Genomic DNA, 13,745 nt, shown 5'->3' on the forward strand with positions numbered 1-13,745 from the left:
TCGTGCCTGAAGCCCGCACTTCAGGCAGGGCGCCCTTTGGTGGTGGGCCAGCAGTACATCCTCTTCTGGCGGCCCACACAACAGACTGGGGTACGTTTGATTAAGATATAATGTAAAATGTATATTAAATGTATATTTCAATGTTAAATTTAAATGGCCACACAATCTGTAATCTGGATTAGATCCAGATCAAACTTTGTCAGATAAAGGATACCATCCTACATAATGCTCTCAAATATGAAAGAAATTTGATCTTTTTTGACAGAGTTCTAAATTTAAAAAAATTTGTTCAGTGATAAAGATAGGGATTTTTCACCTTGAAAATTTACTCAGTTCTTGCTTATCGGGATATAAATCTTCAGTAAAAAAAAATTCATAACAGGTGCAAAACATAACCAAGGTGGTGGAGGTTATGTTTTCACCCGTTTGTTTGATGTTACATAACATAACATTTTATTGTGTGATAGAAGTTTGGACAAATAGTATACAAATAATGAATATTTGTATACTATTTACAAAATATGAATATTTCATGAGGTGAAAGTTGGAACATACCATTAAACGAGGCGAAGCCGAGTTGATTGTTTTGTTCCAGCTTTCACTGAATTAAATATTCCTTCCACTGAAAGAATGTAAAAAAATTCATTATTTGTTTTATATAACAGCTAAAATAGATCCTTGTCATTTGATATTTTATTAATTTATAAACAACAGAAAAGGGACTTACATTTTGGTGTTCCACTGCTACTAAAGTCCAATTGTGACGTGTAGTCCAGTGATGCTGTGCACTGACTTCAGACTTCCATAAAAAAAAGACTTTGTGTAGTTCCTCAGTCCAGCCAAAAATCACATCAGCTTTTCATCTGAACAGTTCTTCATGCATCCAGATGGCTTACAGGGGAGTGGATTTTGTGTGTATGTGTGTGTGTTACAAGAATTAGCAGCGTCAGTTAGCTCAATCAAATCATCAAAAGCTGGAGTTTGTGACTTCTTGATTATTCTTCTCTACAAGAGTCAAGACAGAAGTCAGACCACCAGAGCAAGAATTTTAGCTGAGGAAGCTTCTGCGATTTGAAGCGAAACGTCCTCGCGTCAAGCAACCCAGTCCAGTCGAAGATTCAAGCTTCTCTACTATGGAAATCACCTGGACAACTGAGAGCCTACACAGAAACACTTTCATTGTAAAGATAACTATAAAAGTGTGAAATTTCCCATTTTTTCTGTTTTTCATACAATATGATCAAAGGACATAATAAGTGCCCGTAGTCTAAGAATCACCCTTATACACTGTGTGTGAATTTACACCTCATGAGGAGCGCAGCTTTCGGGAAATCAACTGGCAGCATCAACTGATGTATTTGGACTTATGAAAAAGCCTGTAAAAATCCATAAATTAGCCGCGTGTTCAAAGCGTGTGAAAAAAGTATGGCTTATAGTCTGGAAATTATGTAAATTTTCAGATCGTTAAATGAAGTCTATTTTATATTTGGACTAATATGGTGATATCTAGTTTGTCATCTCAACTGACTGGTGGCCAAACGGGAATACTCCCAGTGTTCCCGATGGCCAGCCCGCCCATGGTGGACAGACTCCAAAGTGGGGAGGGGACATTTCTGCAACCCCCATGAGTTTTAATCAAAGAGCTGCAGGGAGAAAGAGAGAGAGAGAGAGAGAGGAAAGGGAGCAGAGAAGAGAAATCATTTCACATGAGAAGGACTGCTGCTGCTGCTGGATGCAAAAGCAAAAGATGCTGAAGTTTTTCTCTGCACGGGACGATGAGAACGAAAGCCTTTTGGGAGCAATAACAGAAGGTAAGAACTGCATTCGCTCTCTGAAGCCAAAAGCTCTAACGGCATCTTATAATAAATAAGGTGCACAGCCCATCGTGTCAGTGTGACGACTCGAGTGTCGCAGCGAGCGCATCAAACAGACGCACGTGCACCGAATGCGTCACTGTCCCGGGAAGCGGATCGGTGCCAGAAAACACACGCACACACACACACGCACACATCTCGCAGCGAAACGGCCGCTTTCGCAAAGAAGCTGCAGCGTAATTAATGCTGGAGGTTTAGTGCACGCGTGTGCGTTCTGTGTTCTGTGGAGGAAGAAAGCGGCGCTGAAATCAGTTCTTAATCCTCAGAGCTGCGGTGGGGTTTTATTATTATTATTATTATTATTATTATTATTTTAATCCCCTGAGTCATAATAACCAGGTATCACACTGAAGGTGAAATACTTAGGATCCATTTCGGTGATCGAGTTCTGCGCGTCTGAACTTAAAAATCAGCTGCAGCCAAAGAAATAATTTAACTAAAGAGTCCGATTTCACCGGATTTACATTTAAAGTCCCATATGTGTCATACTGCAGGCTGTCTGGACAAATAATTCAAGATCTGGTTAAAATAATCATCTCAGAGAGAGAAAAACCCTTTACGAACATTTATTCATATGTAATTATCACATGGACCCTTTTGCTTAACTGGCAATAAAAATCTGATTATAGCCATAAAATGTTACACCAAATTAAAAACCCACTTTAAACGAGTCTTATTGTGCAAAATCATTTGTCATCTTCCTTTTACACTTGCATATGGCTGGGAGTTCATATTAAACATCCTCAAACTCTCACAATTTTAAAATGGGTGAATGTTTCAACTGTCCTGCTGACAAATTCAGGCATGAAACAACTCGTTTTACAATGCTGTGACTCATGGAAAACAAGTAACAAACACAGATGTGGGCTGTTTCTCCTGTACTTTGGAAAAGCTTGCTGGATTGGTTTCTTGAGGTCTCTGAACCACGAGACCTCGGGACCAGCGATCTTGGAATCCCTACAATCGTTGGACCACTACAGTCTTGGAACCCCTATGATCTTTGAACTACTACAATCTTTGAACCACTACAATCTTGGAACCCCTATCTTTGAACCCCTATGATCTTTGAACCACTACAATCTTGGAACCCCTACAATCTTTGAACCACTACAATCTTTGAACCACTACGACCTTTGAACCCCTACAATGTCGGAACCACTACAATCTCGGAACCCCTATGATCTTTGAACCACTACAATCTCAGAACCCCTACAATCGTTGAACCACTACAATCTTGGAACCACAATGATCTTTGAACCAGTCTGAACCACTACGATCTCGGAACCACTACAACCTTGGGAACCCCTACAACCTTGGAACCCCTGCGATCTTTGAACCCCTACAATCTTTGAACCCCTACAATCTTGGAACCCCTACAATCTCTGAACCACTACAGTCTCGGAACCACTACGATCTTTGAACCCCTACGATCTTTGAACCCCTACAATCTCAAAACCACTACGATCTTGGAACCCCTACAATCTCGGAACCACTACAATCTTGGAACCCCTACGATCTCGGAACCCCTACAATCTTTGAACCACTACGATCTTGGAACCACTACAATCTTTGAACCACTACAATGTTGGAACCCCTACGATCTTTGAACCCCTACAGTCTCGGTACAGCATGTATTAATATGTTTTCATTTTATAAATTCATTTCTTATGCAGATGACTGAGTGCGGTCCACTCGTGGAGGACCATCAGAATGTTGATGAATCTGCCACGTCGAGGTAAAGGGATAAACGCTCAGTTAATGTCAGTGTTGTGGCTCTGTGAATCTGAAGGAGCTTTAAAGTACTCTTCCGTCATGAGGTGCCTTCACCGCAGGGGGGGAAAGTTCACTGCCGGTACAGAGACAGCGCCACAAAACCGGTTGTTAAAAATGGGCTTCAATTTGTAAAACACACTGTAATTTGCTTGAGGGCACTACGGCAGACAGGGGTGGCGAAAAGGAGAGAATAAGGAAAAGGATTCTAGTGACCCATGATTGACAAGGGCCCAGAGAGGCCCCTAATACAATTATAATACTGACAAAATAATATGGGGTGGCCCAGATGTCTTTTCATGGGGCCCAAAATCCCTGACAGCAGACACAAAACTTATGAAAAATCTCCTGGTATTTTTTAACGTAACTTTTGTGCTTTGCTTGAGATCATAGTGGTGCATAGTGGATTAGTACATGTGGTATCATCAATCAATCAATCAATTTTTTTATATAGCGCCAAATCACAACAAACAGTTGCCCCAAGGTGCTTTATATTGTAAGGCAAGGCCATACAATAATTATGTAAAACCCCAACGGCCAAAACGACCCCCTGTGAGCAAGCACTTGGCTACAGTGGGAAGGAAAAACTCCCTTTTAACAGGAAGAAACCTCCAGCAGAACCAGGCTCAGGGAGGGGCAGTCTTCTGCTGGGACTGGTTGGGACTGAGGGAGAGAACCAGGAAAAAGACATGCTGTGGAGGGGAGCAGAGATCGATCACTAATGATTAAATGCAGAGTGGTGCATACAAAGCGAACCCCCCAGCAGTCTACGTCTATAGCAGCATAACTAAGGGATGGTTCAGGGTCACCCGATCCAGCCCTAACTATAAGCTTTAGCAAAAACGAAAGTTTTAAGCCTAATCTTAAAAGTAGAGAGGGTGTCTGTCTCCCTGATCTGAATTGGGAGCTGGTTCCACAGGAGAGGAGCCTGAAAGCTGAAGGCTGTGCCTCCCATTCTACTCTTACAAACCCTAGGAACTACAAGTAAGCCTGCAGTCTGAGAGCGAAGCGCTCTATTGGGGTGATATGGTACTACGAGGTCCCTAAGATAAGATGGGACCTGATTATTCAAAACCTTATAAGTAAGAAGAAGAATTTTAAATTCTATTCTAGAATTAACAGGAAGCCAATGAAGAGAGGCCAATATGGGTGAGATATGCTCTCTCCTTCTAGTCCCCGTCAGTACTCTAGCTGCAGCATTTTGAATTAACTCAAGGCTTTTTAGGGAACTTTTAGGACAACCTGATAATAATGAATTACAATAGTCCAGCCTAGAGGAAATAAATGCATGAATTAGTTTTTCAGCATCACTCTGAGACAAGACCTTTTTGATTTTAAAGATATTGCGTAAATGCAAAAAAGCAGTCCTACATATTTGTTTAATATGCGCTTTGAATGACATATCCTGATCAAAAATGACTCCAAGATTTCTCACAGTATTACTAGAGGTCAGGGTAATGCCATCCAGAGTAAGGATCTGGTTAGACACCATGTTTCTAAGATTTGTGGGGCCAAGTACAATAACTTCAGTTTTATCTGAGTTTAAAAGCAGGAAATTAGAGGTCATCCATGTCTTTATGTCTGTAAGACAATCCTGCAGTTTAGCTAATTGGTGTGTGTCCTCTGGCTTCATGGATAGATAAAGCTGGGTATCATCTGCGTAACAATGAAAATTTAAGCAATACCGTCTAATAATACTGCCTAAGGGAAGCATGTATAAAGTGAATAAAATTGGTCCTAGCACAGAACCTTGTGGAACTCCATAATTAACTTTAGTCTGTGAAGAAGATTCCCCATTTACATGAACAAATTGTAATCTATTAGACAAATATGATTCAAACCACCGCAGCGCAGTGCCTTTAATACCTATGGCATGCTCTAATCTCTGTAATAAAATTTTATGGTCAACAGTATCAAAAGCAGCACTGAGGTCTAACAACAAGCACAGAGATGAGTCCACTGTCCGAGGCCATAAGAAGATCATTTGTAACCTTCACTAATGCTGTTTCTGTACTATGATGAATTCTAAAACCTGACTGAAACTCTTCAAATAGACCATTCCTCTGCAGATGATCAGTTAGCTGTTTTACAACTACCCTTTCAAGAATTTTTGAGAGAAAAGGAAGGTTGGAGATTGGCCTATAATTAGCTAAGATAGCTGGGTCAAGTGATGGCTTTTTAAGTAATGGTTTAATTACTGCCACCTTAAAAGCCTGTGGTACATAGCCAACTAACAAAGACAGATTGATCATATTTAAGATCGAAGCATTAAATAATGGTAGGGCTTCCTTGAGCAGCCTGGTAGGAATGGGGTCTAATAAACATGTTGATGGTTTGGATGAAGTAACTAATGAAAATAACTCAGACAGAACAATCGGAGAGAAAGAGTCTAACCAAATACCGGCATCACTGAAAGCAGCCAAAGATAACGATACGTCTTTGGGATGGTTATGAGTAATTTTTTCTCTAATAGTTAAAATTTTGTTAGCAAAGAAAGTCATGAAGTCATTACTAGTTAAAGTTAATGGAATACTCAGCTCAATAGAGCTCTGACTCTTTGTCAGCCTGGCTACAGTGCTGAAAAGAAACCTGGGGTTGTTCTTATTTTCTTCAATTAGTGATGAGTAGAAAGATGTCCTAGCTTTACGGAGGGCTTTTTTTATAGAGCAACAGACTCTTTTTCCAGGCTAAGTGAAGATCTTCTAAATTAGTGAGACACCATTTCCTCTCCAACTTACGGGTTATCTGCTTTAAGCTACGTGTTTGTGAGTTATACCACGGAGTCAGACACTTCTGATTTAAAGCTCTCTTTTTCAGAGGAGCTACAGCATCCAGAGTTGTCTTCAATGAGGATGTAAAACTATTGACGAGATACTCTATCTCCCTTACAGAGTTTAGGTAGCTACTCTGCACTGTGTTGGTATATGGCATTAGAGAACATAAAGAAGGAATCATATCCTTAAACCTAGTTACAGCGCTTTCTGAAAGACTTCTAGTGTAATGAAACTTATTCCCCACTGCTGGGTAGTCCATCAGAGTAAATGTAAATGTTATTAAGAAATGATCAGACAGAAGGGAGTTTTCAGGGAATACTGTTAAGTCTTCTATTTCCATACCATAAGTCAGAACAAGATCTAAGATATGATTAAAGTGGTGGGTGGACTCATTTACATTTTGAGCAAAGCCAATAGAGTCTAATAATAGATTAAATGCAGTGTTGAGGCTGTCATTCTCAGCATCTGTGTGGATGTTAAAATCGCCCACTATAATTATCTTATCTGAGCTAAGCACTAAGTCAGACAAAAGGTCTGAAAATTCACAGAGAAACTCACAGTAACGACCAGGTGGACGATAGATAATAACAAATAAAACTGGTTTTTGGGACTTCCAATTTGGATGGACAAGACTAAGAGACAAGCTTTCAAATGAATTAAAGCTCTGTCTGGGTTTTTGATTAATTAATAAGCTGGAATGGAAGATTGCTGCTAATCCAAAGCCCCGGCCCGTGCTACGAGCATTCTGACAGTTAGTGTGACTCGGGGGTGTTGACTCATTTAAACTAACATATTCATCCTGCTGTAACCAGGTTTCTGTAAGGCAGAATAAATCAATATGTTGATCAATTATTATATCATTTACCAACAGGGACTTAGAAGAGAGAGACCTAATGTTTAATAGACCACATTTAACTGTTTTAGTCTGTGGTGCAGTTGAAGGTGCTATATTATTTTTTCTTTTTGAATTTTTATGCTTAAATAGATTTTTGCTGGTTATTGGTAGTCTGGGAGCAGGCACCGTCTCTACGGGGATGGGGTAATGAGGGGATGGCAGGGGGAGAGAAGCTGCAGAGAGGTGTGTAAGACTACAACTCTGCTTCCTGGTCCCAACCCTGGATAGTCACGGTTTGGAGGATTTAAGAAAATTGGCCAGATTTCTAGAAATGAGAGCTGCTCCATCCAAAGTGGGATGGATGCCATCTCTCCTAACAAGACCAGGTTTTCCCCAGAAGCTTTGCCAATTATCTATGAAGCCCACCTCATTTTTTGGACACCACTCAGACAGCCAGCAATTCAAGGAGAACATGCGGCTAAACATGTCACTCCCGGTCCGATTGGGGAGGGGCCCAGAGAAAACTACAGAGTCCGACATTGTTTTTGCAAAGTTACACACCGATTTAATGTTAATTTTAGTGACCTCCGATTGGCGTAACCGGGTGTCATTACTGCCGACGTGAATTACAATCTTACCAAATTTACGCTTAGCCTTAGCCAGCAGTTTCAAATTTCCTTCAATGTCGCCTGCTCTGGCCCCCGGAAGACAATTGACTATGGTTGCTGGTGTCGCTAACTTCACATTTCTCAAAACAGAGTCGCCAATAACCAGAGTTTGATCCTCCGCGGGTGTGTCGTCGAGTGGGGAAAATGGTTAGAGATGTGAACGGGTTGGCGGTGTACACGGGGCTTCTGTTTAGGGCTACGCTTCCTCCTCACAGTCACCCAGTCAGCCTGCTTTCCCGGCTGCTCGGGATCTGCTTCACAGTGAGTTTCATACTGAAATTGGGAGACACTCATGACTTCATAGAGAGACATAAGACCATTCCATAATTTACATGATTTACCTGCATTATGATTCATGTGTATGATTATTGTTCTTTTTTTGTTGTAATATGTGCTAAATATCTTATTCGATGTCTGATTATGTATTGCCCTGTATCATGCCCCTCATATCTGTATGATATAGATACATCGGGGCATGATACAGGGCGTGATACATGAAAAGACGTGTGATAAGATATACATACACACACACACACACACACACATACATATATATATACGAGGTCTATTAGAAAAGTATCCGACCTTATTATTTTTTTCAAAAACCATATGGATTTGAATCACGTGTGATTACATCAGACATGCTTGAACCCTCGTGGGCATGCGAGAGTTTTTTCACGCCTGTCGGTTACGTCATTTGCCTGTGGGCAGTCTTTGAGTGAGGAGTCGTCCACCTGCTCGTCCATTTTTTTCATTGTTTAGGAATGGCTCAGAGACTGTTGCTTTGTTTGATAAAAATTTTTTCAAAACTGTAAGGCACAACTGAGTGGACTCCATTCAATAAATTCAGCTGGTTTTCGGTAAAAATTTTAACGGCTGATGAGAGATTTTGGTCTGGTAGTGTCGCTTTAAGGACGGTCCACGGCGCCTGACGGCGATCTGCGCTTCGAGGCGGCAGCGTCTCGCCGTTTCAAGTTGAAAACTTCCACATTTCAGGCTCTGTTGATGCAGTAAGTCGTCAGAGAACAGAGAACTTTCAGAAGAAGTCGGCATGAGGAGTTTATTCGGACATTCCATTGTTAACGGTCATTTTGTAATGAAAGAACGTGCGGGCAGAGTCGCATGTCGGGCCGGACCCGACCGCGGGGGGTCGCGGCAGGAAAAACACCTCCGTTGGAAATCTTAACGGGCAAGTTGGAACATGCCCAAGCTGTTAAACAATTTCTCAGTTACTCACTTGTTGAAAGCCATTAAAAGCCGCCTGAATTCTACAAATGGTTTTCAACACGGAGGTGTTTTTCCTGTCGCGGCGCACACAGATTTGCCGAGTCGTCACGGAAACGACTCGGCGAATTTGCGCGTACGTCTTTCATTAAAAAAATGTCCTTAAACAGGGGAATGTCCGCATAAATTCCTCATGCCGGCCTCTTCTGAATCTTCTCTGTTCTCTCACGATGTCCTGGGTGAATTAAGCCTTAAATTAGGATGTTTTCAGCTCGAAACAGGCCGACGACAGCGCCTGGAAGCGCTGCAGGACGTCCCGCTCCGTGGGAAGTCCTTACACCGACAGAAACACCCCATAATCTCTCATCAGCCGTTAAACTTTTCACAGAAAACCAGCTTAATTTCTCGAATAGTGTCCACTCGGATATTCCTCACAGGTCCAGAAAAATTTTTGATAAAGCAACGCGCGCCGTCTCGAGCAGCGTGTGAAACAAAGGAATTCAGCCGAGAGGGCGGGACCACATCTCACTCAAGGCCTGCCCACAGGGAAATGACGTCACCGACACGCATGAAAAAACTCACGCATGCGCACGAGGAGACCTCGTATATATATATATATATATATATATATATATATATATATATATATATATATATATATATATATATATATATATATATATGTGTGTGTGAGAGAGAGAGAAAGAGAGAGAGAGAAAGCATTGAACCCATCGGCGTGGTCCAAGAAGCAGGCAGAGTTCAAAATACATGGCGTGGTGGGGTTCAGTGGCAGATGCAAAATTAGGGTCAACAACAAGGCAGGGTCAGAATACAGGCAGACTGTAAAACCAGGCAAAATGAGGCTGGAAAGCGAATGTAAATTCAATGAATTGGTGGAGAGGTGGAGAACGCAAAGGGCTTAAATAGGACAGGTGGTGATTAGGAAAACGAGACACAGACTATGTTTACATGCAGCCAATAACCCTTTCATAACCGGAATATTAGCAATAACCCGGTTGCGCACGGCCATGTAAACACCCGGAAACCCGAATATGCTCATATTCCATTTTTTAAAAACCTGAATAAGACCCCTGGGTTACTCCTTTTCTAACCCGAATATCAGGTCATATAAACGCGCATCGGGATATCCCCATAGAAAGGAACATTATTTTGTCTTCTGCGCATGTCCTATCCACAAGGAATCTTGGTCTTTTGAGTATGGCAACAACTTGTATGCGGCGCGCGCAGCCCACCGGACACCACAGAAGCAGAGATAAACAGCACATTGTGTTCTGCATCCTCATCAGGCGGGACGATCGAGGCACCGTTCGGCATCACCGCGATTGCTCTCACTGCCTTCGATGCGCTTACTGAGTCTGCAGGCTCGGTAAACGCCGCAGCGGGCCACTCACACCGCCCCCCTCTCTGCTGTGCGGCAACAGGTCCAGAGACTACGCTCACTGTTTTGATGTGGAGGCAGCCTGCAAGGATAGATTTCTTGCGGAAAAAAATCCACAGTGCTGCAGGGTCTCGGTAACCGCAGCCGCAGAGCTCCGTGGCCATGACTTAGATTCTTTGCGGGTCCCGCATCCATACCCCCGGAGGCAGTGAGTGAAGGGAGAGCACGCACATTGTGTTCTGCGTGTGTCTGTTATAATCTTCTCGCCCAGAAGAAAAAAGAGTGTTTACACAGGAGAGAAAAGTGAGAACATGTTCATGCCTGTTTGAGAAAAGTGTATAAAGTGTGTAGTGAGGGGTTTTACACGAAGCAGGATTCACGAACGCCAGACCAAATCAAGCACCGGTGGAAGACGTGCATCGCTGTTTAGAAACTGGTTATTCCTAATGATTCAGAAACCGGAATATTGACTTTAACCCGAATATTAACAGCACGTAAACGTAGTCACAGGTGTGAGAGAACAATCGGGGAAGGGGGCGTGGCAAACAGAAGGGACAAGACACACCCATACCAAACAGTGAACACCAGACAAGAGCGTGCAGTGACACAAACACAAAGTGAACAGGACCCAACAAAAAGATGAACCCAACCTATCATGACAAAGTAAAATACCAAAATCAAAGATCAACAAAACCCAAGGCCTAATTAATATAATAAAGAAAACCCAACATGAAGAAACAAAGAATCAAACCAGGAAACAAATGTAAGAATTGAAAAGAGAGCAACAAGAAAATTAGAAGCTAAGACTAAAGAATGGAACTCACAAAGTGGCAAAAGTATAACAAACAGTACAACCAGTGACGACAATATAACAAACAGGAAATCAAAGACAGAGGATCAAAGACGGAGGGCATACAGATGTGAGACAAAACCATAACAAGAGCCCAGAATGGGCAGATTCATGACAGCAATATACTTTAGTCACCTTTCTGTAATGTAAATATATATATATATATATATATATTTTTACTACTGTACGACTCTTGCTGCTGCAACAAGTTATTTTCCCCGCTGTGGGATCAATAAAGTTTATCTTATCTTAGAAACTTGTATAGAAATAAAGTAGACATTGTAACTGATTTAACACATATTGATTCATAAAATGTAAAAAGACAAAAATTCTTCACATAATGACCAACACATTTGAATGATTTTAGACAATGAATGGGCATCTTTCAGGTGGGATGGTTGTCATTCTTTAGGGCTCAAATACCTGTTTTCAACTCTCATTAAAAGAAAAGTGATAAAATGAAACTTCCTTTCTCTTTGAGTCATTCGAACACTGAGCAGGAATGTTCTGTCATGGAATGTTTGATCACCATTATGCTGGGAGTCAGTGTCAATCCTCTATCTGGCATTTGTTGACAAATGCACATGGAACCACTGTGGAATCTTTTGTGCAAGGAGCCGTGTCATTTTCTTCTTCCTGCAAAGCTGGTTTGTGATCAGAGACAAACCTCAAGGGGAAAATGTGCTGGTGGTACCTTTGGTGTTGATTGAAAGCTGTGGGGTGTGTAAAGGACAGGGAAGTACTGATGTTCATCACGCTGTTAAACAACCTCTTGAGCACAGATTTTCCACCTAATGAGTCATTAGAAGGTATGTATGCTTGGTATTTGCTTACCTCTGTGTGATAACTTCGCATGCTCTTCCAAACAGATGAAGGAGACAATCCGTCTCTTCAGGGCACCAAGCAGCACTGGCTGAACATACCCTGTCATCTGGTGCTAAAAGATGGTGATGTGTCTAAACCAGGATTGGGCTGCCGACAAATCCGACCGGAATCTCCATCCAAAGCCTCTTCTGAGTCTGTAGTCACTTGCACCCCTGAGCATCCCGCCAAAGCTGGCTCAGCCTCCCTGCTGGAATCCCAGAAGGTTCTTCAACAGCTGGAGGAAGGCAGCTGCACTGTGACCACCATCTCCACATGGGCTGAGAGTCGATTCGGAGAGTCTTCCAGCCCCTTAGTGCTGAGCCCGGCTGAACCCGAGTGGTCGGAGGAAGAGAAGAAGCCTCCGATTCCCCCCTCAAAGGAGGACTCTGTGATTGAAGAGAAGGAGATTGAAGAAAGTGGACATCAGTCCTGTGGCTCAGACGTGACTGCAGCGTCCTCCGTTTTGGAACCTCAGGAGCTCCACAGCCAGGATAAAATTGGACCTAATGGAAAAGATGAGAGCAGCAGCAGCAGAGCTGGATCTGTGGCCGATCCTGACAATGACCAGCAGCCAGGCCCTGCTGGGATCCTCTCCAAGGAGCGAGGCACCGTCCTCGGGGAAGTAGCTCCACTGTGGGTTCCTGATGATCAGGCACAAGTTTGCATGAAGTGTGGGGTGAAGTTCACCTTCACTAAGAGGAGACACCACTGTCGTGCGTGTGGGAAGGTGAGGACATTCACAGCTTATTGTTTGTGTTGTCTCTTCATTTTTGAGTGAAATTCAGTTGAAGCATGTTCCATAAGACGTGGCACGATTGTTTCTGTGTACATTTTAGTGTCCTGTGTTGTGGTCAGGTTTTTTGTGCACTTTGCTCCAATCTGAAGTTCAGACTCACACATTTGGATGGCAAAGAGGGTCGAGTTTGTGTTTCTTGTCATTCAACTCTCATCAAAAGTGAGCAGTTCTTTTAAAGTTCTCAGTTATTAATATTTTTGAAGTTACATGTCAGTAATCCTTACGTCTACTCTTCAGGTACACCTCCAAAAGACAAAAGGAGGGTGTGGTTTGCTGATGAGTTCCTCACCAATAAGCACTCAGAGTCTGCTCCCACCACGCCTGTTAGAGGTGCAGCATTCTCACCTGCGATGAGACGAGCACCGTGCGGGACGCACAAATGTCCCGCAGGTTCCCCACAGATCAGAATGGCATTCCGGCAACACGGACAAACCGCCAACGTAGGTTCATCCAAAACCATAACATGAAAAATTATTGTGTAGTTTTGTTTCTCTCATTTTCACTTGTGCTTCGGCTTTCTCTTCGTGCAGGAGGCCAGCGGTTCTCATGGCTGGAGCAGCACTGCCTATATGAGCAGTCACAGCAGCAGCTCTGCCACACTCATCCCGCTGGATGGGCTACCACCCATCCTCACGTCCACCGGGGTCAAAGGAGGTACCGTAGAGTGCCAAGGGGCACAACTAATCTAAAA

General features: G+C 42.7%; 1 protein-coding gene across 1 annotated transcript in view; it reads left to right on the forward strand.

Annotated features, from left to right (window-relative positions):
- The first annotated feature begins 1,624 nt into the window (after window positions 1-1,624).
- Window positions 1,625-13,745, forward strand: part of zfyve9b (zinc finger, FYVE domain containing 9b) — a 58,409-nt gene continuing 46,288 nt past the window's right edge. The window contains exons 1-5 of the mRNA XM_034180804.1: window positions 1,625-1,811; window positions 12,264-12,985; window positions 13,114-13,213; window positions 13,292-13,494; window positions 13,585-13,708. Of these exons, the coding sequence (XP_034036695.1) occupies window positions 1,625-1,811; window positions 12,264-12,985; window positions 13,114-13,213; window positions 13,292-13,494; window positions 13,585-13,708 (1,336 nt within the window). The remainder of the gene's footprint in view (window positions 1,812-12,263; window positions 12,986-13,113; window positions 13,214-13,291; window positions 13,495-13,584; window positions 13,709-13,745) is intronic.

This window comes from Thalassophryne amazonica, chromosome 10 (assembly GCF_902500255.1).
Source record: "Thalassophryne amazonica chromosome 10, fThaAma1.1, whole genome shotgun sequence".
Lineage (NCBI taxonomy): Eukaryota > Metazoa > Chordata > Actinopteri > Batrachoidiformes > Batrachoididae > Thalassophryne > Thalassophryne amazonica.